This window comes from Anas platyrhynchos, chromosome 30 (genome assembly GCF_047663525.1).
Source record: "Anas platyrhynchos isolate ZD024472 breed Pekin duck chromosome 30, IASCAAS_PekinDuck_T2T, whole genome shotgun sequence".
Classification (NCBI taxonomy): domain Eukaryota; kingdom Metazoa; phylum Chordata; class Aves; order Anseriformes; family Anatidae; genus Anas; species Anas platyrhynchos.
The window spans coordinates 5192465-5217538 of NC_092616.1; the positions used below are offsets into that span (position 1 = coordinate 5192465).

Sequence of the window (25074 nt, forward strand, 5' to 3'; positions counted from 1 at the left end):
CCTTGCAGAGGAGCTGTGGTTGAGGAGCCAGGGCGGGCATCCCTTGTCCTGAGCTGAGGGCCAGCAGCAAGTGAGATGGAGGGCTGCTGGAGGGTGACCATCACCTGTGATATGACTCCCACGTTCCCAGTACTCCTGCAGCTCTCCCCAAAGGTAAGGGTGTCAGGAACCCCTTCCCAAGATGTGTCACAGGGGCTGTCAGCTGTCCAAAGCTTTGCAGGGGGCTGGAAATGGCTGGTGGCTGCTGCAAGAGCCTTGCCTGAGTGTCCCTCTAGGCTCAGGGGAGTATGTGGTAGCCAGGATTTCTGGGTCCTGATGCTAGGGGTGCCCTAAGCCCCAGGGCTCCTCTGGGCATGGCTCAGCCTCCTTGTGATGGGGACAGTCCAGGGCCAGGTTTCCCTGGGAGCTGGTGTCTCTTCGGGATCTGGCTCTGGGAGGAAGGACGTCCGGTGTCCCAGAGACTGGTGTGGCCTGCAGCTCCACAGGCCTCTCAGGAATGTGCCAGAAATGCCTGTGTTGGAAATCAAGCCTTCCCCTTGTACTGATCTCCTTCAGGGGAACCAGCCCCTCCTGTGCCACCACGCTGGCAGAGCATGTTCTGGGTGCCGAGATGCCATCCCTGGATGGCCACAGCCCTGGTGCTGGACCCTTCCAATCTCCCTACTGTGGTGGGTTTACACAGGTACACAGGTGAACTCCATGGCCACCGCTCTTTTACTTCCCCACCTACAAGAAAAAGGGGGAAAAATATGATGAAAGTAGCTCAAGGCTTGAGGTAGAACAGGAGGTCACCCACCAAATATCCTCATGGGTACCAATTATCATCACAGGCAAGACAGACTTAGCATAGGCAGATTAATATATTTTATTGCCTATCATCGGTGCACTACAACCTTGAGGAACTACAAGCAAACTAAAAACACCATTCCCCCCATCCAGCCTCCTGTAACTCCTTCTCCTGGGTGGAACAGGAGAATTGGGAATTGCAGTGAGTCCCTGACATTGTTTCCGCTGCTCCTTGATGGTCAATCTCTGCCCTCTCTGGGTCCCTCCTGTGGGATGCCCTCCTTCACAAATGCATCCTGCGTGGGGCCATAAACAGTTCAGATAATGACAGATATGACTGGATCATGATAAAATAAAGTTGTTATAAGCAATATATCAGCTTCATGGTTGCTGACCACAATGTTCATTTTTTGTTGGTGTAGTAGTTGTGTTTGGTCTCAGAACTGTGTTGGGTAACACAATACATATTGTGTGTGTTCCCTGTTGTGCTGTTTATCCTTTGTGAGGGCTCGTTTATGGTTATTAGTTTACTGCCTAACACTGCCTTATGTTGTGATAAAATTACTGGTCATGAGACAAATCTGGTAGTTGTACTCAGCATTGTTGTCACCTCCATGCTCGAGGAACTTTCTCTCGGAAGCTATTTATAATTAACAGTCTTTACTTTTCACCTCGGGGAGCCAATCTATGGAAGGGATAAGGGGGAACACTTCTCCCCACAGCAAGTTACAATAGCTCTTCAAAACTTTGAATCCTTGGGATGTTCAAACCAGCCTGTACATATTGTTATGTGTCCTGAATGTGTTTCAGGTTTTGTTTAAGGTTAGAGTAAACTATTTCAGAATGCCAAACAATGATCTGCCTTGAGGCAGGATAATTATGAGGGGCAGGGTGTGTGGGAGGATATGGGCAGGCACCTAGAACTCTGGGCACCTCCAATGCTTTCTAACTTCACCCCCAAAGAAGTGCAGAATCATAAAAAAAAAAAAAAAAAAAAAAAGAATCCTGACAATTCCAAAGTGACAGAAATCACTGCGATGTGCTGGGGCTTAGATTGCTGAGTTGCAATCTACACAATGCCAATCCCTATGACTGGGCTAGAGAACCAACCTGTGCCTGTATCAGTCAAATATATACATGTGAATAAAATAAAATCAGGAAAGAAGCTCCTACTCCTAGAGGGAAGGAGGAAGAAGAAGATGAGGCAGGCTCCTCCCAAGTAAAGCCATCAGAGAAATGTGTGGACGAAGACAGAGATAACATAAAAGCAGCAGTAAGCATCTGATCACTAGTCCTTGGGGAGCTGCGATATGTGTGATTAGATTTCAGCCATTACCTAGGCCAGCACATTGTCACCTGGCTGCTCCGATACTGGGATAACAGGGCCAGTAGCCTCGAATTAGAGGGCAGGGAAGCCAAGCAGCTGGGATCCCTCCCCAGGGAAGGGGGCATTGACAAAGCAATTGGAAAAGGGGCACAAATCCTCCCTCTCCTGAGGTAACTCCTGTCAGGTGTAAAGGAAAGGTATCCCTTCAAGGAAGATGTTGTATGTCACCCAGGCAAATGGACCACCAGGGAGAGAGGCAGCCCATATCTGATGCAATTGGCCATGCTGGAGGTGATTTATGGTGATTTATGCACATTCAACAGTTTTCTACCTTGCCCGGTGCCTCACAGGATCCTTCAGTTGTGGGGTTGCTGAGGGTTGACGTGCCAGTAGCTACCCAAATGGTGCACCAGTGGCAATATGGCACCACCCAAGATTCCCTGATTCCCATATATATGCTGATTCGTCAACTGCAGAGCCAAGGACTGATCAGCAAAATTTGTTCACCCTTTAATAATCCCATAGGGTCAGTGCAAACATGTAATGGAGATCTGAGGCTAACGGTGGAGTATTGTGTCTAGAATGAAGTCACACCAAGTTCAACAGATCGTCTATAGTCTTCTCTCCTTATAGTCTTAGCTCTAAGAGCATTTAAATGATCTCTTACAGCACCTGAATGCTGCTGTCTGATCCCTTCCTGGGATCATAAGGAGCCAGTACCTCCAGGCCAGAACACTCTCCTTGTACCCTTGGATGCAGGCCCCTAGGTTCCATGGACTGTTAAGGGTGTAGTTTGCAAAGTAACCATGGATTTTATCCCCACCCAACACCTGTTGTACCCCTGCAGAGTCCTGCCTCAAGGCACAAAGGGCAGGGAGACCTGGCTGGTGAGAGCTGAGGCCCTGTGGAGATGACCGAGACACAACAGCCATTACAGCCAAGGGTCACAGAGAAGAGAAATGGAAAAAGAGAACATTTAAAAGAGAACAGAATAGGTTTAGCTCTGCCTGTGACACATGACTCCTTTTGCTCTGCTGACAGCCTCTGCAGGCTGACCTACACGTAAGGAGTAGGGACAGGTTCAGTTGTCCTACATGTGGCATCTGCTGCAGTTGACCTACAAGTGGCATTAGCTGCCATTTCAGTTGGCCTGAGGAATGCCCCATCAGACTCCCAGAGGATTAACCTCAAATTTCAGCAGGTATTTCCATCTGAACAGCTCCTGCCTGTCCTCCATCTCCACTAAGGAGCTATTGTGGCTCAGTAATTCACATGAAAGTGCCTATGTTGTGGACACCTGAACTGAGGCCTGAGGAATCCCAGCTCCTGTGGGTCTGTGGCAGATATGGGAGGGAGCTCAGATCCCTTTCCAGCCCCAGGAATAACAACCAGCATGAGATGCCTTGACTGACTGCTGAATTCTTTCCTTCAGTGGGGATGAAGGAGATCAGTCCCTGACCATGACTTGATGTCCAAACTGATAGTGGGACAAGAAGATGTGATTGTTACACTTAATTGGTTTTCTGTAAGGAGAAATGACCCTGGTGTGAAGAAGTGTGTGTGCCCAGGTGAGGGAGGGAGCCCAAGGGATTCCTTCAGGCTGTTTCCCTGGAAGGTTTCCCTGCAGCCCCAGGGCCATGTGCAGGGATCCTGGTGGGGGGCAGAGCAAGGGAGGCCTTGGGCTGGGCCTCTGCTGCTGAGCTGGGCCCAAGGAGAGCTCGTGGCAAGCGAGCAGCACTGCAGAGAGACAGCTCTGCCCAGGAGCAGCTCCTCTGCACAGCGCAGCAGGGATGGGGGCACTGCCTGCAGCTGGCACTGGGAGGACAGAAAAGGGAGAGTTGTTAAAGACCGCATGGATTGTTAGAAAGCTGAGAGTACACTGGAAAAGCAATGCTTGCAACCCTTAACACGGTAAGTCTGAGTGCTTTGCAATGCACTGGAGTATCCTGGATGTGCCCTAGACCTGGATTATTCCAGAGCAGATGAGGCTGTAGACAGAGAGTGTTTATTTCTTCGAGAGAAGGACATGCTCCAGCACAGGGGTTCCCTGCCATAGGGTCATTGTCCAGGCCCCGAGGGCTCCCTTCTCGTGGGCCAGCTGCAAGCTGTGAAGGCAGGGTGCAGGCAGGGGTGTCCAGGGCTGTGGTGCAGAGCAGGGTCCCTGCTGTGGCCCAGGGGCTGTGTGCCGGGGCAGGGCCTCTGCCGCCTGCCAGGCTCAGCACTCAGCCTGCCCGGGGAGCTGCCCAGGGCACTGCGGGGAGAAGCTGCGGGTGGAAGGAGCCCCCCCGGCAGGGCAGGGTCCTGCTGCTGGTGGGAGGCTGCTGCCTGGGGCAGCCTGCTCACAGCTCCACAGCACAACCAGGGTGTATCTGAAGGGTCTTTGTGAGAGCTGGGATAAAGTAGGGGATTTCAGCTTCAGTCACAGCTTTTCTGAGCCTCCTGAACTTCCAATCTTCTCTACTTGCCTCAGTTGTAATAGAAATATATGCTGTTAATTCCAGGAAGTGCCTGAGACTCCATGATGGCTGAGAGGTTACAAGGATCTTTTCCTTCCCCTCAGCCCATAGAAAGCTCCACCACCACATGTGCAGTGTCAGCAGGATCTGTGTGCCCTGGGCTCTAGGACATGTCCCCAGCGAGCTGCCCCTGGGCAGAGCCCTGCTGCCAGGAGGTGTCTGCAGGGCAGAGGTGAGCACCCAGCGGGTGGGATGGGGGCTGTGAGCTGCAGGCAGGAGGTGTGGGGACAGAGACCCAGCTGCAGGCAGGGACAGCTGCAGGCTTCACAACCATGGGCAGGGAGTGAGAGATAGCTGCTCCCAGAAACATAGAAGGGGGACTTTTGAAATTTCTCTGCCACCCCTGCACAGTTGCTGTCTTCCACAATACAGCCTGTGGTCTCTTCCACTCCTCCAGCATGGACCACCAGAGATATTGACATGGGAACTTATTCATGATCCTCCTTTGGAGTCAGTGATGTAGAGAATAAGTCAGGTGCAGCTCAGAATGATTCACATTCTTGTCATTCAGATACATAAATTGAGGAAAAGCCTCCATGTCCCGTCATGACATGTAGGGCTGTGTGTGGGGCTGAGAATGAGCTCACTCTGTCTTCAGATCACATTGTTTTTAGTGCATTCAAAACTTTTCCTGCAAGAGTTCTGCTGGGCTGCAGGCTGCCCCCCTCCAGGGCACAGCTCTGCCATCGCAGCTCTGTGCTTTCCATGGAGAAGACACCTGATGGCTAAGGGCATGGAAATGCTGCTGGAAATCTCTATGTGTTAGCTGCAGTGATCCCTCTGTATCCCTTGCTACACGTGGAGAACTGAGACCACACTCAAGGCCACAGGAGATTGGAGATTTGCACTTGGAAACTGGATTCCTTTACTCTGCGCAGTGTGCAGGCTCTTCTCTAAGGGAACACCTGAGTATGATGGTATCTTTGAGTTCAAAGCGGTGCCAGTCCAGGGCAGCTGTGACCAGGACTTTGGGACAGGATAGTTGCCCTTACTCTGCTCTAAGGGACAGAGCCCTTGCCTCTCAGGCAAGGTTTCACTTGAGTACAGCGGTAATGCCAAGGACTTCCAGAGTCCCTTGCTCCCAGTGGCACCCTCTGGTAGCATAAACCAGAGCTCTACCAAGGAACGTGCAGCAGAGGTTTTCCTAAAAGGGAAGCAGCAGTTCTGAGGTTTAACAAGAAACAGAGTAGGTTTTGCTCACAGGGCTGAGCCTAACATTTTGCTGTATTTCCCTCCTCAGACAGGTCCCCATGCCCAGAGAAATCAAATGTCCAACAGCAGCTCCATCACCGAGTTCCTCCTCCTGCCATTCGCAGACACACGGGAGCTGCAGCTCCTGCACTTCGTGCTCTTCCTGGGCATCTACCTGGCTGCCCTCCTGGGCAATGGCCTCATCCTCACTGCCGTAGCCTGCGACCACCGCCTCCACACCCCCATGTACTTCTTCCTCCTCAACCTCGCCCTCCTCGACCTCGGATCTGTCTCCACCACTGTCCCCAAAGCCATGGCCAATTCTCTGTGGGACACCAGGGCCATTTCCTATGCAGGATGTGTTGCACAGGTCTTTCTGTTTGTCTTTTTGATGTCAGCAGAGTATTCTCTTCTCACCATCATGGCCTACGACCGCTACGTTGCCATCTGCAAGCCCCTGCACTACGGGACCCTCCTGGGCAGTAGAGCTTGTGCCCAGATGGCAGCAGCTGCCTGGGGTTCTGCTTTTCTCAATGCTGTCCTGCACACTGCCAGTACATTTTCCCTGCCTCTCTGCCAAGGCAATGCTGTGAACCAGTTCTTCTGTGAAATCCCCCAAATCCTCAAGCTCTCCTGTTCACAGTCCTTCCTCAGTGAAGTTTGGGTTCTTGTAGGTAATGTTTTCATCGACTTTGGGTGTTTTGTATTCATTGTGCTCTCCTATGTTCAGATCATCAGGGCCGTGCTGAGGATGCCCTCTGAGCAGGGACGGCACAAAGCCTTTTCAACATGCTTACCTCACCTGGCAGTGGTCTCCCTGTTTCTCAGTACTGGCTTTTTCAGCTGCCTAAAGCCCCCCTCCCTGTCCTTCTCATCCCTGGACCTGGTGGTGGCAGTTCTGTACTCAGTGGTGCCCCCAGCAGTGAACCCCTTCATCTACAGCATGAGAAACCAGGAGCTGAAAGTTGCACTGAACAAAGTGATTTCATTGACATTTTTCACAGCTGGTAAACTTTTCATCTGTCTCCACAACTGACTCACAGTATATTCATTGTATATTCAGTACATTCCTATGCATTGTATTATTATTATTATTGTTACTATATTATATTATATATTATATTATTTTATGTTTACATTGACATTGATTTTGATGTTGTTGTTGTTAAGTACCAGTGCGATGTTCCGACACACATTTGGCTTTGTCTCATTTCATCTGAAACATCAACCTGCCATCTTTCCCTGTAGCCCCTATAAAATATGTGTGCCACTGGGACTGAGCTGACTCTCTCATAGTGTCTTTTTGGTATCTCGGATTCTATAGGCAAATGAGATGTCTGCAGTCTCCATGGAGGTAATGCGGACCCAGAAGGCACAGGGAAGGTGGGTCTGGAAAAGGATTCAAGTCATCCTCAGGCACAAGTGATTGGCACAAAGCTGCACCAGAGGCGGTTCAGTCTGGACATTAGGAAAAATTTCTTTAACATGAGGGTGGTCAGACAATAAAGACTATCTCTACACCCACAGTGTCTTCGAGCAGAGTGTCCCAGGGCACAGATTCAGCCCAGCTTGTAGCATGAACAAAAAGGAGAAACTGCCCCAGAAAGCTACCACCAGCCCCAGCCCCTCACGGTTCCCAGGAACAGCCTTCCACCTCAGTCTGGGGAGGGCCGATCACTGAAATGTGAGCACTCCCATCCTCCTGCTGGGCTAAGGGCCTGTACCGGGGGAACAGCCAGCCCAGCCTGGTCCTTCTCCAGGCCCAGGGTCCAGCCAGCCCCAGGGCAGGGCTGTCTGTGAACCCCTGTGAGGGACATGATGGGGCTGGGGCAAGGCTGGGTGAAGGCGGGCGGCTGTTAAAGCAGGAGGGCAGTGAGGGCCAGGGCAGTGAGGGCTGGCAGGGGGCTGTGCTGGTGGAACATTTCCTTATGGACAGGGTGAGAGAATACAAGTAAACATCTCATGGCTTGAGGTAAGGGGCAGGAAATCATTCACAATTACTGTCACAGCAAGACAGACTTGGCTTGGGGAGAATTAATGTCATTTAATGTGAATTAATAAGAGTCTAGAGCGTTAACAAAAGCCAACAAAAACCATCCTCCACCCCACTTCCTCAAACTCCTCCCCACCAAGCGATGCGTGGGGCTGGGCAATGAGTGTTGTCGTCTGTCCATAACACTTCATCTCCATCCTCACCCTCTTCTGCTGCTCCAGGGTGGGGTCCCTCCCTCCCATGGGATGCATGAATTCTCTTCCCAAAATAATCCAACATGAGTTTTCCACAGACTGCAGTTCTTAAGATGTTATCCAACATGGATCTGTACAGAGCTGGGGAAAGGCCTTTGGAAGTGGTCTGCTCCAGTGTCAGCTCCTCCCTATGGGCTGCAGCTCCTACCAGAAAACTTGGTCCCATGTGGGCTCCTCTCCAATGGCTGCAGCCTCCTTCAGGTCACATCCACCTGCTTCACATGGGCTCCTCCACAGGCTTCAGGGGAACTTCTGCTCTGGCACCTGGGGCACCTTCTGCCCTACTTCTGCACTGACCTTAGTGTCTACAGGGCTGCTTCTCTCACATTTGCTCACTCCTCTGCCAGCTGCTGCTGCACAGAGCATTTTTACCCTTTCAAAAAATTATGACAAAGAGGCACAACCAGCATTGCTCATTGGCTCAGCTTTTGGCCAGCAGCTGGCAGGTTCCTTTTCCAGCTGGAGGAACTGGCTCTGATCTGAACTGGGGCAGCTCATCCTTAAATACAGGAAATGCCCTTGCAGGATAGGCTGCTTTGAAGTAGCAGGTCTACCATTGCAGCCTGGGAATGGTACATTACTTGCTATAATTAGAAAAGAGAAAAGGCAGTAAGAAGGAAGCTTGTGCCATTTGAACCATGTGGTCTGCCTGATGTGATTCACAGGATCACCTAGAGAAACAGATGAGAAGGTAAAGAATGCACAGAAATGTGTGCCTTGTGCGCACATCTCTGTGTGTGTGAGATTGTGTGTTTGTGTGCTTGTGCATACACTTGTGTGTATTTGCCTGAGTCTACAAGAGGGCTGAGACTTCTGGGGCAATTTCTCCAGGCTCCTGATGCTTGCAGGAGCTGGGCTGGACCTTAGGACTGAGGCACATTCTTTGAGGTCCCCACAGACATGGGGAAAGTGAAAGGGGCGTTAGCATGTCATCAATATGCTCCCTTTTCCAGTGCAGCATGCAGAGGCATCTAGTCATGGACAAGATCAAGGGGAGGACTTGTCCTTCCTGCAGTCACAGCTGCACTCCCAGAGTCCACAAAAACATTACCCACAAGCACCCACCTATGGGAGCTCAGTTTGGAAGCCTGTGGTACCTGCTAGTCACAAAAATAAAGTAGCTAATAGAAAAATGCAAGCTAAGGTACAAGATAATGCAAGATAAGGCACAAGGTCGAAGAAGAAGTAACAATTGAGGAGTTGAGAAAACAACCAGCACAAGAGGTCCACGTGACAACAAATCAACGAGCGGAATAAGAGCGTGATAGTTGTGTGAACACTAGTATAGCCACCAATGAGCGAGCTTGCCTGGTAGCATAACTGGCATGTGCAGTGATGCTAAGGGTATAAATGCAAGAATGTATACTCAATCAATGCTTCAGTTGCACACCAGCCTGGAGTCGTGTGATAAATTCCCTTCACCCACCAAGGAAGGACTGTGAGCAGGAGAGTTTAAGGATTGTCCTGGTTTCAGCTAGGATGGAGTTAGTTTTCCTCCTTGTAGCTGGTATGGTGCTGTGTTTTGTATTTAGGATGAGAATAATGTTTTAATTGTTGCAGGGCACTGCTTACACCAGGCCAAGGACTTTTCAGCTTCTTGCTCTGTCCTGCCAGCGGGCAAGCTGGGGGTGCAGCAGGAGCTGGGAGGGGACAGAACCAGGACAGCTGACCCAAAGTGGCCACAGGGGTATTCCATTCCATATGATGTCATTTTCGACAATTATACGGGGGGGGGGAAGGGGGGGGGGGAATGGCCAGGGGAGGGGGCGGGCTGCTCAGGGATAGGTTTAGCATTGGTCAGCAGGTGGTGAGCAATTGTATTGTGCATCACTTTGTTTGTACATATCAGTATTTTCCTTTATTTTCTGTCCTAATAAACTGTCTTTATCTCAACCCATAGGCTTCATTTTTTTTTTTCTGATTCTCTCCCCCATCTCATAAAGGGAGGGTGGAAGGTGAGTGAATTGCTGTGTGGTGCTTAGCTGCTGGCTGGGTTAAACCACAACAAGGATCTGTGGGATTTCACAGAAAAACTGGTTCACAGCATTGCCTTGGGGTGGACCCAAGCTGAGGGCTTGCTGATGACTTCTGGGCTATTGTTCAGCACATAGGCTGGGGGAGACTCTCACATGGACATGTGACGGACTTAGACTGAGGAACAGAAGCAAACTGATATGGCTGCTGTGTCATGCTTCCATCAGTGTAAGTCCTGGCACAGGCACCAGACTTGGCTTTCGATGCCACCCTTCAGGAAAGATTATGGAGTTATGAAATGAAGAATAGAGGGCACCAGTCCTTCTTCAGCCACTTCCCAACCTAGTGCAGCACCAGGAAACTGCGGACTTCTGGCTCATCTTCTACTCTAACTCATGAGCACTCATTAGGGTACTCACAGTCCAGACCTAGTCTTGGGATTAGGTTAACAGTAACTTCCAGCCAAGGCCAACTCCCATTTGATCTCTCCCCATGTGTCCTCTGATCCGTCCAGCTCTTCCTGGCCACCTCCCATGCTCGCCACATGTCCCTGGGCTGGTGGCACTATTAGCAGACCAAGCAGGCTGTGGTGCCCCAGAGGTGACTGCACATGGGCTGAGCTGCACAGCGTGGGAAGTAAATCCAGCTGGGTTGGGATCAGTGCTGCTAATCCCACTTACTATGGTCTGTCGTTCTGGCAGGTGCTCAGAAAGAGCAGGGAACATTGCCAAGGACACTAGGGGTTTCCCGGTGTCTTTCTAGATCCAGCTGGTGATAACTTTGTAAGGGTGACATTAATCTCTCTCCAACCTCCCTTCCCTGTGCATGCTGGTACTCCACAGAATCCCACAGGAATTATGACATTCTTCTTTGGTGACAAGATCTTGGGCATTTTCTCTCTTTTTTGGCCTCCAGTCACTGCCTGCCCTGGGCACATGCTGCCCATGGAGAACACCTGGGCTCTCCACACAGCTCAACGTTCGTGTCCTGGAGGCTGTCCTCTGCCCTGCCACATTTGGGACGGTCATGGCTCTGTATCTCAGTGACCTTTCACCATCTCCACTGTCATCAGACACCAGCAGGCTGCTCCTAAATCCTACCTGTGGTCTCTCACAGCTCACACAATGACCTATTTCTCTCCCAGATCCATGCAGCAACAGGCCTTCCAGGGAGCAGCTACACAGCCCTGATCTTGGCACCAGCTTTGAAAGACGAGAAAAATCTTCAGGCAGTGCACTGGGGACACCCCATTTTATTACACAGATGAGTCAGTGATGATGTGCTCTTAGACAGACTTTTACAGAACCTCAACAGTAAACAGAGCAGTGTTTACTGTACATCCTCAGTAAAAGGATGTACAAAAAGGAAGTACAAAAAAAGGATGTACAAAAAGGAAGTTCCTCCTCAGTAAAAGGATGATGAATAAATGACTTCTTTTTTTTTTTTTTTTTTTTAGAACATTATAAATGCAAGTGGCACTGAAGATAACAATAGCTATAATGATAATAATACAAGGATCAAGACTGCAAGAGGATATGCAGAAAGTCATTTCTGGAGAAAGAAGGGAAAATAATCATTCTTAGGAAACATCTGTGAAATTGCTCTCCTAACAGCAACCTTGAGCTCCTGGTTCCTCATGCTGTAGATTAGAGGGTTCACTGCTGGAGGAATCACTGAGTACAGAACTGCCACCAACACATTCAAGGATGGGGAGGAGATGGATGGGGGCTTCAGGTAGGCAAACATGGCAGTATTGAGAAAAAGGGAGACCACAAACAGGTGGGGGAGGCACATGGAAAAGGCTTTGTGCCGGCTATGCTCAGAGGGCATCCTTAGCACGGCCCTGAAGATCTGCACATAGGAAAGCATGATGAAAAAAAAACACCCGGATGCTAAAGAGAAACCAACCAGAAGAACCCAAACTTTCCTGAAGTAGGAGTGTGAGCAAGAGATTTTGAGGATCTGGGGGATTTCACAGAAGAACTGGTCCACAGCATTGCCTTGGCAGAGGGACAGGGAAAATGTATTGGCAGTGTGCAGCATAGCATAGAGGTATAGAGAAGCCCACTGCCCCAGGCAGCTGCTGCCATCTGGGCACAAGCTCTCCTGTCCAAGAGGGTCCTGTAGTACAGGGGCTTGCAGATGGCAATGTAGCGGTCGTAGGCCATGATGGTGAGAAGAGAATATTCTGCTGATATCAGGAAGGGATAAAGAAAGACCTGTGCAGCACATCCTGCATAGGAAATGGCCCTGGTGTCCCACAGAAAATTGGCCATGGCTTTGGGGACAGTGGTGGAGATGCAGCCCAGGTCGAGGAGGGCGAGGTTGAGGAGGAAGAAGTACATGGGGGTGTGGAGGCGGTGGTCGCAGGCTACAGCGGTGAGGATGAGGCCGTTGCCCAGGAGGGCAGCCAGGTAGATGCCCAGGAAGAGCACGAAGTGCAGGAGCTGCAGCTCCCGTGTGTCTGCAAATGGCAGGAGGAGGAACTCGCTGATGGAGCTGCTGTTGGACTTTTGATGCCTCTGGGTATAGAGGGCAGTCTGAAGAGAGAAAATCAGGACAACATTAGGACAGAACTCTGTGATCAAACCTACTCAATTTCTTATACAATCCTCCCTCCTGCCTCTCCCTTTTCAGGAAGATCTTTGCAGGTCCATTTCACAAGAGCTTGTTTGTGCTAGTTGATGCTGATTCCAGTGTCACTGGGATAAGTAGGGCGCTGGAGGAGGCAGTCCTGACCCACGCAGTTAAGTAAATGAGGACATGGGCTGTTGTTGTATTAAATAAAGATGAGGTATCAAACTAATTTCAGAATGCTTGCTGAAAATTCAAAAAAAAAATCAACATTTTTTGTGAAAACCAATTGTCCAGGCTTTGGGGGTATTTTCTAGTTTCTCCACCTCATCTGAGGGGTGCATTTATGCATACAACCTTGGTGTTTGTACTCCCCAATAAGGTAGTTTTGGGGGTCCTGCGAGGCAAAGGGACTGTTCCTCAGGACAGAGTGAGGACAGCTGTTTTATCAGCCAGTCCTGGTCTCAGCTGCCCTTTGCAGGCATTTCTGGAGGATGGTTGCACTAAGGTAATCCCCTAAAAAGAACCATAATGCTGCTGTGAAGAGATGAAGACAGATTCAAAGGGCAGATCTCCAAACCCCTCACCCATCTCTGAGGTGGATCACCCAAACCTGAGGAGGATCTCAGCTCTCTGCTTTTCACCGTGGACACAGAGGGATCGTAGCAGCTGCCCACATGCAGCCATCCAGCAGCATTTGTATGGCCTATGTACTGAAGGGAGAGTCAGCTCCTTCCCCACATAGCATTTCTCTGAGACCCAACACTTTGGAGAAAATATGGATGATTTTTATTTATGGACAGAACTAACACTTAGGAACATCATCATCAGATTTTGAGCTCCAGATGAATTTTCATCTCCCAAAATCTAGGGATTCCAAAGAAACTCGTGTTAAAATTTCCATGACATGGCTGGATGAGAAAAGTAGCCAAGAAGTTTATGAGAAGGCGTTGGCGCTTCAGGGATGGGAGGGAAGTACACAAATCCCCCCTGCCATAAATTTTCTTGGAGCATCTCACTCTCACTCCCTGACCAGGGCTCTGCTGCCTGCAGCTGTCTCTGCCTGCAGCTGGGTCTCTGTCCCCACGCCTCCTGCCTGCAGCTCACAGCCCCCATCCCACCCGCTGGGTGCTCAGCTCTGCCCTGCAGACACCTCCTGGCAGCAGGGCTCTGCCCAGGGGCAGCTCGCTGGGGGCACGTCCTAGAGCCCAGGTCACACCGACCCTGCTGACAGTGCAGGAGTGGTGGTGGAGCTTTCTGTAGGCTGAGGGGCAGCAAAGAGTCTTAATGGGGTATCCTTATTAACCTCCTTATGAAGGCTCAGGAGTTTCTGAACCTTCTGGGAAATAACAGCCTCTACTTAGTTTTCCAGTGAGCCAGAGAAGAGAAAACTGAACGCAGAGTCTGAGGAAATCTGTGACTGAAGCAGCCAACCCCAGCCCTGACTCTCCTCTTACAAAGACCCCTTGGATACACTCCGGTTGAGATGTGGAGCTGTGAGCAGGCTGCCCCAGGCAGCAGCCTCCCACCAGCAGCAGGACCCTGCCCTGCCGGGGGGGCTCCTTCCACCCGCAGCTTCTCCCCGCAGCGCCCTGGGCAGCTCCCCGGGCAGGCTGAGTGCTGAGCCTGGCAGGCGGCAGAGGCCCTGCCCCGGCACACAGCCCCTGGAACACAGCAGGGACCCTGCTCTGCACCACAGCCCTGGACACCCCTGCCTGCACCCCCGGCTTCTCCTGCCTCCACGAACTGCGGCTGCATTGCCCTCCAGACAGAGACTTACCGGGTGCAGGGCTGGGAAGTCTTCTCCCGTAGGGAGCTCTGGGCATGCTGCCACTGCTGCCTGCCTTTAAGCACTGTGTCTCTGCAGGCAGTGCCCCCAGCCCTGCTGCGCTGTGCAGAGGAGCTGCTCCTGGGCAGAGCTGTCTCTGTGCAGCGCTGCCCGCTTGCCAGGAGCTCCCCTTGGGCCCAGGAGCCCGGCCCAGCTCAGCAGCAGAGGCCCAGCCCAAGGCCTCCCTTGCTCTGCCCCCCACCAGGCTCCCTGCACATGGCCCTGGGGCTGCAGGGGAACCTGCTGGCAAACAGCCTGAAGGGATCCCTGGACTTCCCTCCCTCCCCTGGGCACACACACTTCTTGACAGCAAGCTTATTTCTTCTTTTCCAGAAGGAATCAATTTCTTTGTCCTGTCCCTTTGTCCTGTTTACAAGCAGGACACACAGCCCACTTGTACCCCAATGCCCATAGCCTAGGGCACAGGCAGGAGCAGCTGGATCGCAATCTGCTGTCACAGGGCTGGGACATTGACATCTGACGAGGTGTCAGGAGACATGTCCCTCAGCTTGGGGCATTGTGCTGGATAGGGACATTGGATGGGGTGGTGAATAACAGAGTATTGTCCTCCATTTTCAGGAGCAGCTCCTCTGTGGGATGGGCAGCAGCCTGGGGGAGCCGGTGTGGGTGAAGGTCAGATGAGAGTCAGTCAGGGTGACAGTGTGGTCGTGCTGAATGGGTGCAGATCCTTCAGAAGAGACAACTGGGGATGATCAACAGGGATTTGCCCTCAGCATGAAAGAAGCTGCCTGGATGCGTCAATCTCTTCTATGGATTGGGCAGCAGATTGGGGGAACCCTTGTGGGTTCAAAATGTGCGTTAGTCAGGTGACAGCATGGCAGGAGGTAAATCTCTGAAGGCAGGCTAAAGAATTGGGCAAAGTCTTATGGAAGCCATTGGAGTAAGTTGAGTTCAATGACCCCATGTCACCTTGGGGGCCTTTAATCACCGAGACAGTGACTTTAATCACAGGACAGTGACAGTGCTCGGTGCAAACTTTCCCCATGTTTTCTGTGGGTTCTTGGAGACAGCTTCTGTGCACAGCAGCCAGATGGGCCAACCTAGGTGATGTTCACCAGGATTTGGGACTTGCAAACAGGAAAACCTGTGTCTTGACACTCCTCCTGCAAAATGGATGTCATAATCCAGTTGCTTTTCAGCACATGCAAAGAGATGAGCTTTCACAGACAGACCTATACCCAGCACTGCATATGCTCACTCTTGTCTTTCCCTGCAGCCCACTTGACATGGTCCAGCTGACACAGGACCAGGTACATCTGTGTGCAGTACGGTCAGGGGTTGTTGTCCCGCCTTCAACATGCCACAGGTCTCCTGAAATGAGAGAGTTTATATCCTAAATCAAGATGGGTTCCTCCTCCATTGTGGACACCAAGACACAAGTAGTCTCCTGCAGGCAGATCTGTCAGCCCAGCTGCAAGGGGCAGGCTGCCCCCCCACCTCAGCCTCTTCTGTGGTCTCCAACTCCTCTGAAGGCCCAAAGCCGTGAGCCATGGGGAGGCTGTGGCAGCCTACAGGTGAGCACGGCATCCGTCCTAGACCATTCCCTTTTTTGTCTGCAGCACTTCCCTACTCCTGTCTCTCATCATGACATGTTGAGGGTACGTCTGCCCTTGCCTCGTGTACCACCTCTGCCTCCTGCATGGCAGACTGGGGGATGGTGCTGAGGCCCTGGCATGTACTCCAATTCACTCTGTAAAGCCCATCTTTCTTTCAGAAGTGAATTCTATGCTGTGAAGAGTTCAGGCACACCGAGGGGCTGTTCCATCCCAGGTGCCTTTGCTCCCATCTTTTGAAAAATCCAAGCCCCAGGACAAGCCTCAAACCCAACCAGTGTGGGAGGGCTCCCAACAGCAGAAGCATGTTGGTATAAGGGGGCAGTAGTGATTTCTCCAAGGCTCCACTTCCTTTACTCGATGGCCTTTACCACCATTTGGAGATGTCCCTGATCTGTTCCTGATCCCAAAAAGAACTGGGTAGAAGGGAAGTGGTTGTTTCTCAGGACAAGAAGGGAAATCTCTCATGTCTCTCCTGAGCTGTGCCATCTCCATGCTGCTGACCTCACAGGCCTTCAAATGACACATGCTGATGTCACAGAGGGTGCACTGCATCACCAGGATATCATCACTGGAGCAGTGGCAGTGCCGGCACTTCCCTGCAAGGCCTGGTCCCTGCTGGGGACTGCTTGGGTGCTCCCCACCACTGTGGCCAGGAGTGGGGTCAGCAGGCAGCAAGCTTGCACTGGGCGACCCTCGCTGACGGGCGGAGGAGCAGGGGAACCTTGCAGAGGAGCTGTGGTTGAGGAGCCAGGGCGGGCATCCCTTGTCCTGAGCTGAGGGCCAACAGTAAGCGAGATGGAGGGCTGCTGGAGGGTGACCATCGCCTCTGACATGACTTCCCTGTTCCCAGTGCTCCTGCTGCTCTCCCTCAAAGGTAAGGGTGTCAGGAGCCCCTTCCCAAGATGTGTCACAGGGGCTGGCAGCTGTCCAAAGCTTTGCGGGGGGCTGGAAATGGCTGGTGGCTGCTGCAATAGCCTTGCCTGAGTGTCCCTCTGGGCTCAGGGGAGTATGTGGTAGCCAGGATTCCTGGGTCCTGATGCTAGGGGTGCCCTAAGCCCCAGGGCTCCTCTGGGCATGGCTCAGCCTCCTTGCGATGGGGACAGTCCAGGGCCAGGTTTCCCTGGGAGCTGGTGACTCTTCAGGATCTGGCTCTGGGAGGAAGGGCGTCCGGTGTCCCAGAGACTGGTGTGTCCTGCAGCTCCACAGGCCTCTCAGGAATGTGCTAGAAATGTCTGTGTTGGAAATCAAGCCTTCCCCTTGTACTGATCTCCTTCAGGGGAACCTCTGCTCCTTCTCTCCTGTGCCACCAGGCTGGCAGAGCGTGTTCTGGGTGCTGAGATGCCATCCCTGGATGGACACAGCCCTGGTGCTGGACCCTTCCAATCTCCATATTGTGGTGGGTTTACACAGGTACACAGGTGGACTCCATGGCCACCGCTCTTTTACTTCCCCACCTACAAGAAAAAGGGGGAAAAATATGATGAAAAGAGCTCAAGGCTTGAGGTAGAACAGGAGGTCACCCACCAAATATCCTCATGGGTACCAATTATCATCACAGGCAAGACAGACTTAGCATAGGCAGATTAAGATATTTTATTGCCTATCATCGGTGCACTACAACCTTGAGGAAGTACAAGCAAACTAAAAACACCATTCCCCCCATCCAGCCTCCTGTAACTCCTTGTCCTGGGTGGAACAGGATAATTGGGAATTGCAGTGAGTCCATGACATTATTTCCACTGCTCCTTGATGGTCAATCTCTGCCCTCTCTGAGTCCCTCCTGTGGGATGCCCTCCTTCCCAAATGAATCCTGCGTGGGCCATAAAGGGCTCAGATAATGACAGATATGACTGGATCATGATAAAATAAAGTTGTTATAAGCAATAGATCAGCTTATAGATCAGCTCATTGCTGACCACAATGTTCATTTTTTGTTGGTGTAGTAGTTGTGTTTGGTCTCAGAACTGTGTTGGGTAGCACATTACATATTGTGTGTGTTCCCTGTTGTGCTGTTTATCCTTTGTGGGGGCTGGTTTATGGTTATTAGTTTACTCCACGGCCTAACACTGCCTTATGTTGTGATAAAATTACTGGTCATGAGACAAATCTGGTAGTTGTACTCAGCATTGCTGTCACCTCCATGCTTGAGGAACTTTCTCGCAGAAACTATTTATAATTAACAGTCTTTACTTTTCACCTCGGGGAGCCAATCTATGGAAATGATGGGGGGGAGAGGGGGGACACTTCTTCTCCCCACAGCTAGTTACAATAGCTCTTCAAAACTTGGAATCCTTGGGATGTTCAAATCAGCCTGTACATATTGTTATGTGTCTTGAATGTGTTTCAGGTTTTGTTTAAGGTTAGAGTAAACTATTTCAGAATGCCACACAATGATCTGCCCTGAGGCGGGATAATTATGAGGGGCAGGGTGTGTGGGAGGATATGGGCAGGCACCTAGAACTGTGGGCACCTCCAATGCTTTCTAACTTCACCCCTGAAGAAGTGCAGATTCCAAATAAATAAATAAATAAATAAATAAATAAATAAATAAATAAATAAATAAAAAGGCAGAGTGCTTGAAAAAGGAGTGTCATCACCCTTGCAATTCCAAAGAGAGAGAAATCACTGCAATGTGCTAGGGTTTGGCCTATGCTTACTGAGTTGCAATCTACACAACTCCAATCCCTGCGACTGGGCCAGAGAAGCAACCTGTGCCTCTATCACTCATACATGCATATGAGAAGAAACAGGAGAGACAAAATCAGCTTGCTTAGCTAGAAAATAAGCTCCTGCTCATACGGGGAAGGACGAAGAAGAAAACGAGACAGGCTACTCCCAAGTAGAGCCATCACAGGAAAAGGTGGATGAAGACAGAGATAACATAAAAGGAGCAGTAAGCTCCTGAGCACCATTCCTTGGGGAGCTGTGAGATGTGTGATTAGATTTCAGCCATCATCTAGGCCAGCACATTGTCACCTGGCTGCTCCGATACTGGGATAACAGGGCTGGTAGCCTGGAATTAGAGGGCAGGGAAAGCAAGCAGCTGGGATCCCTCTCCAGGGAAGGGGGCATTGACAAAGCAATTGCAAAGGGGGCACAAATCCTCCCTCTCTTGAGGTAACTCCTGTCAGGTGTAAAGGAAAGGTATCCCTTCAAGGAAGATGTTGTATGTCACCCAGGCAAATGGACAACCAGGGAGAGAGGCAGCCCATATCTGATGGAATTGGCCATGCTGGAGGTGATTTATGGTGATTTATGCACATTCAACAGTTTTCTACCTTGCCCAGTCACTCACAGGATCCTTCAGTTGTGGGGTTGCTGAGGGTCAACGTGCCAGTAGCTACCCAAATGGTGCACCAGTGGCAATATGGCACCATCCAAGATTCCCTGATTCCCATATATATGGTGATTCATTAACTGCAGAGCCAAGGACTGATCAGCAAAATTTGTTCACCTTTAATAATCCCATAGGGTCAGTGCTAACATGTAATGGAGATCTGAGACTAACGGTGGAGTATTGTGTCTAGAATAAAGTCACACCAAGTTCAACAGATCATCTATAGTCTTCTCTCCTTATAGTCTTAGCTCTAAGAGCATTTAAATGATCTCTTACAGCACCTGAATGCTGCTGTCTGATCCCTTCCTGGGATCATAAGGAGCCAGTACCTCCAGGCCAGAACACTCTCCCTGTACCCTTGGATGCAGGCCCCTAGGTCCCATGGACTGTTAAGGGTATAGTTTGCAAAGTAACCATGGATTTTATCCTCACTGATGACCTGTTGTGCTCCTGCAAAGTCCTTCCTCAAGGCACAAAGGGCAGGGAGACCTGGCTGGTGAGAGCTGAGGCCCTGTGGAGATGTCCGAGACACAACAGCCATTACAGCCAAGGGCCGTGTAGAACAGAAAGGAAAAAAGAGAACATTTAAAAGAGAACAGAATAGGTTTAGCTCTGCCTGTGACACATGACTCCTTTTGCTCTGCTGACAGGCTCTGCAGGCTGCCCTGCACATAAGGAGTAGGGACAGGTTCAGTTGTCCTACATGTGGCATCTGCTGGCATTTCAGTTGGCCTGAGGAACGCCCCATCAGACGAAAGGATCAACCTCAAATTTCAGCAGGTATTTCCATCTGAACAGCTCCTGCCTGTCCTCCATCTCCACTAAGGAGCTACTGTGGCTCAGTAATTCGCATTAAGGTGCCTATGCTGTGGACACCTGAACTGAGGCCTGAGGAATCCCAGCTCCTATGGGAGGGAGCTGAGATCCTTTTCCAGCCCCAGAAATAACAACCAGCATGAGATGCCTTGACTGACTCTGCTGAATTAATTCCTTAACTGGGGATGAAAGAGATCAGTCCCTGACCATGATTTCATGTAAAAAATGAAACTGGGACAAGAAGATGTGATTGTTACACTTAATTGGTGTTCTGTAAGGAGAAATGACACTGGTGTGAAGAAGTGTGTGTGCCATGGGAGGGCTGGAGCCCCAGGGATCCCTTCAGGCTGTTTCCCAGCAGGTTCCCCTGCAGCACCAGGGCCATGTGCAGGGAGCCTGGTGGGGGGCAGAGCAAGAGAGGCCTTGGGCTGGGCCTCTGCTGCTGAGCTGGGCCGGGCTCCTGGGCCCAAGGGGAGCTCCTGGCAAGCGGGCAGCACTGCAGAGAGACAGCTCTGCCCAGGAGCAGCTCCTCTGCACAGCGCAGCAGGGCTGGGGGCACTGCCTGCAGAGACACAGTGCTTAAAGGCAGGCAGAAGTGGCAGCATGCCCACAGCTCCCTGCAGGAGAAGACTTCGCAGCCCTGCACCCGGTAAGTCTCTGGCTGGAGGGCAATGCAGCCGCAGTTCGTGGAGGCAGGAGAAGCCGGGGGTGCAGGCAGGGGTGTCCAGGGCTGTGGTGCAGAGCAGGGTCCCTGCTGTGGCCCAGGGGCTGTGTGCCGGGGCAGGGCCTCTGCCGCCTGCCAGGCTCAGCACTCAGCCTGCCCGGGGAGCTGCCCAGGGCGCTGCAGGGAGAAGCTGCGGGTGGAAGGAGCCCCCCCCAGCAGGGCAGGGTCCTGCTGCTGGTGGGAGGCTACTGCCTGGGGCAGCCTGCTCACAGCTCCACAGCACACCAAGGGAATTTCAAAGGGAACTTCACTCTCACCTTCCCTTAGCCTCTCCTTTCAGTTTCTCTTTTTGGTTCAGTGGAAATAGAAAGATATGATGCTATCCTATAAAAGCCTGAGAGTCCTAAGGCATCCTAAGGAGGTTACAATGACCCCCAGTAAGTCCCTTCCTGCCCTTCAACCCCTAGAAACCTCCACCACTCCTTGCACAGTGTCAGCAGGGTTGGAGTGACCTGGTCTCTAGGACGTGTCCCCAGCGAGCTGCCCCTGGGCAGAGCCCTGCTGCCAGGAGGTGTCTGCAGGGCAGAGCTGAGCACCCAGAGGATGGGATGGGGGCTGTGAGCTGCAGGCAGGAGGTGTGGGGACAGAGACCCAGCTGCAGGCAGGGACAGCCGCAGGCTTCACAACCATGGGCAGGGAGTGAGAGATAGCTGCTCCCAGAAACATAGAAGGGGGACTTTTGAAATTTCTCTGCCACCCCTGCACAGTTGCTGTCTTCCACAATACAGCCTGTGGTCTCTTCCGCTCCTCCAGCATGGACCACCAGAGATATTGGCATGGGAACTTATTCATGATCCTCCTTTGGAGTCAGTGATGTAGAGAATAAGTCAGGTGCAGCTCAGAATGATTCACATTCTTGTCATTCAGATACATAAATTAAGGAAAAGCCTCCATGTCCTGTCATGACATGTAGGGCTGTGTGTGGGGCTGAGAATGAGCTCACTCTGTCTTCAGGTCACATTGTTTTTAGTGCATTCAAAACTTTTCCTGCAAGAGTTCTGCTGGGCTGCAGGCTGCCCCCCTCCAGGGCACAGCTCTGCCATAGCAGCTCAGTGCTTTCCATGGAGAAGACACCTGATGGCTAAGGGCATGGAAATGCTGCTGGAAATCTCTATGTGTTAGCTGCAGTGATCCCTCTGTATCCCTTGCTACACGTGGAGAACTGAGACCACACTCAAGGCCACAGGAGATTGGAGATTTGCACTTGGAAACTGGATTCCTTTACTCTGCGCAGTGTGCAGGCTCTTCTCTAAGGGAACACCTGGGTATGATGGTATCTTTGAGTTCAAAGCGGTGCCAGTCCAGGGCAGCTGTGACCAGGACTTTGGGACAGGATAGCTGCCCTTACTCTGCTCTAAGGGACAGAGCCCTTGCCTCTCAGGCAAGATTTCACTTGAGTACAGCAGTAATGCCAAGGACTTCCAGAGTCCCTTGCTCCCAGTGGCACCCTCTGGTAGCATAAACCAGAGCTCTACCAAGGAATGTGCAGCAGAGGTTTTCCTAAAAGGGAAGCAGCAGTTCTGAGGTTTAACAAGAAACAGAGTAGGTTTTGCTCACAGGGCTGAGCCTAACATTTTGCTGTATTTCCCTCCTCAGACAGGTCCTCATGCCCAGAGGAATCAAATGTCCAACAGCAGCTCCATAACTGAATTCCTCCTCCTGCCATTCGCAGACACAAGGGAGCTGCAGCTCCTGCACTTCGCGCTCTTCCTGGGCATCTACCTGGCTGCCCTCCTGGGCAACGGCCTCATCCTCACTGCCGTAGCCTGTGACCACCGCCTCCACACCCCCATGTACTTCTTCCTCCTCAACCTCGCCCTCCTCGACCTCGGATCTGTCTCCACCACTGTCCCCAAAGCCATGGCCAATTCCCTCTGGGACACCAGGGCCATTTCCTATGCAGGATGTGTTGCACAGGTCTTTCTGTTTGTCTTTTTGATGTCAGCAGAGTATTCTCTTCTCACCATCATGGCCTACGACCGCTACGTTGCCATCTGCAAGCCCCTGCACTACGGGACCCTCCTGGGCAGTAGAGCTTGTGCCCAGATGGCAGCAGCTGCCTGGGGTTCTGCTTTTCTCAATGCTGTGCTGCACACTGCCAGTACATTTTCCCTGCCTCTCTGCCAAGGCAATGCTGTGAACCAGTTCTTCTGTGAAATCCCCCAAATCCTCAAGCTCTCCTGTTCACAGTCCTTCCTCAGTGAAGTTTGGGTTCTTGTAGGTAATGTTTTCATCGACTTTGGGTGTTTTGTATTCATTGTGCTCTCCTATGTTCAGATCATCAGGGCCGTGCTGAGGATGCCCTCTGAGCAGGGGCAGCACAAAGCCTTTTCAACATGCCTACCTCACCTGGCAGTGGTCTCCCTGTTTCTCAGTACTGGCTTTTTCAGCTGCCTAAAGCCCCCCTCCCTGTCCTTCTCATCCCTGGACCTGGTGGTGGCAGTTCTGTACTCAGTGGTGCCCCCAGCAGTGAACCCCTTCATCTACAGCATGAGAAACCAGGAGCTGAAAGTTGCACTGAACAAAGTGATTTCATTGACATTTTTCACAGCTGGTAAACTTTTCATCTGTCTCCACAACTGACTCACAGTATATTCATTGTATATTCAGTACATTCCTATGCATTGTATTATTATTATTATTGTTACTATATTATATTATATATTATATTATTTTATGTTTATGTTGACATTGATTTTGATGTTGTTGTTGTTAAGTACCAGTGCGATGTTCCGACACACATTTGGCTTTGTCTCATTTCATCTGAAACATCAACCTGCTCTCTTTCCCTGTAGCCCCTATAAAATATGTGTACCACTGGGACTGAGCTTACTCTCTCATAGCGTCTTTTTGGTATCTTGGCTTCTACAGGCAAATGAGACGTCTGCGGTCTCCATGGAGGAAATGTGGACCCAGCAGGCACAGGGAAGGTGGGTCTGAAAAAGGATTCAAGTCATCCTCAGGCACAAAGGAATGGCACAAAGCTGTACCGGGGCGGTTCAATATGGACATTATGAAAAATTTCCTTACCATGAGTGTGGTCAGACAATAAAGACTATCTCTACACCCACAGTGTCTTCGAGCAGAGTGTCCCAGGGCACAGATTCAGCCCAGCTTGTAGCATGAACAAAAAGGAGAAACTGCCCGAGAAAGCTACCACCAGCCCCAGCCCCTCACGGTTCCCAGCACCAGCCTTCCACCTCAGTCTGGGGAGGGCCAATCACTGAAATGTGAGCACTCCCATCCTCCTGCTGGGCTCAGGGCCTGTACCGGGGGAACAGCCAGCCCAGCCTGGTCCTTCTCCAGGCCCAGAGCCCAGCCAGCCCCAGGGCAGGGCTGTCTGTGAACCCCTGTGAGGGACATGATGGGGCTGGGGCAGCGCTGGGTGAAGGGGGGAGGCTGCTAAAGCAGGAGGGCAGTGAGGGCCAGGGCAGTGAGGGCTGGCAGGGGGCTGTGCTGGGGGAACATTTCCTTATGGGCAGGGTGAGAGAATACAATTAAACATCTCATGGCTTGAGGTAAGTGGCAGGAAATCATTCACAATTACTGTCACAGCAAGACAGACTTAGCTTGGGGAGAATTAATGTCATTTAATGCGGATTAATAACAATCTAGAGCAGTAACAAAAGCCAACAAAAACCATCCTCCACCCCACATCCTCAACCTCCTCCCCACCAAGCGATGCGTGGGACTGGGCAATGAGAGGTGTGGTCCATCCATAACACTTCATCTCCATCTTCACCCTCCTGCTGCACCAGGGTGGGGTCCTTCCCTCCCATGGGATGCATGAATTCTCTTCCCAAAATGATCCAACATGAGTTTTCCACAGACTGCAGTTCTTAAGATGTTATCCAACATGGATCTGTACAGAGCTGGGGAAAGGCCTTTGGAAGTGGTCTGCTCCAGTGTCAGCTCCTCCCTATGGGCTGCAGATCCCACCAGAAAACTTGGTCCCATGTGGGCTCCTCTCCAGTGGCTGAAGCCTCCTTCAAGCCACATCCACCTGCTCCACATGGGCTCCTCCATGGGCTTCAGGGGAACTTCTGCTCTGGCACCTGGAGCATATCCTGCCCTCCTTCTGCACTGAACTTGGTGTCTACAGGGCTGCTTCTCTCACATTTTCTCACTCCTCTGCCAGGAAATTATGACAAAGAGGCACAACCAGCATTGCTCATTG

At 51.3% G+C, this 25074-nt stretch overlaps 3 protein-coding genes across 3 annotated transcripts in view; all 3 read left to right on the forward strand.

The window, feature by feature from the left end:
• LOC119712973 (uncharacterized) overlaps positions 1 to 25074 on the forward strand; it is a 672213-nt gene that overhangs the window by 441784 nt on the left and 205355 nt on the right. The gene's annotated exons all lie outside the window — the stretch shown is intronic.
• LOC139999800 (olfactory receptor 14A16-like) lies at positions 5897 to 6856 on the forward strand. Its single transcript, XM_072029424.1, has one exon. It carries the CDS (start codon positions 5897 to 5899, stop codon positions 6854 to 6856), a length of 960 nt encoding a protein of 319 aa, XP_071885525.1.
• On the forward strand, positions 22521 to 23480 carry LOC139999801 (olfactory receptor 14A16-like). Its single transcript, XM_072029425.1, has one exon. It carries the CDS (start codon positions 22521 to 22523, stop codon positions 23478 to 23480), a length of 960 nt encoding a protein of 319 aa, XP_071885526.1.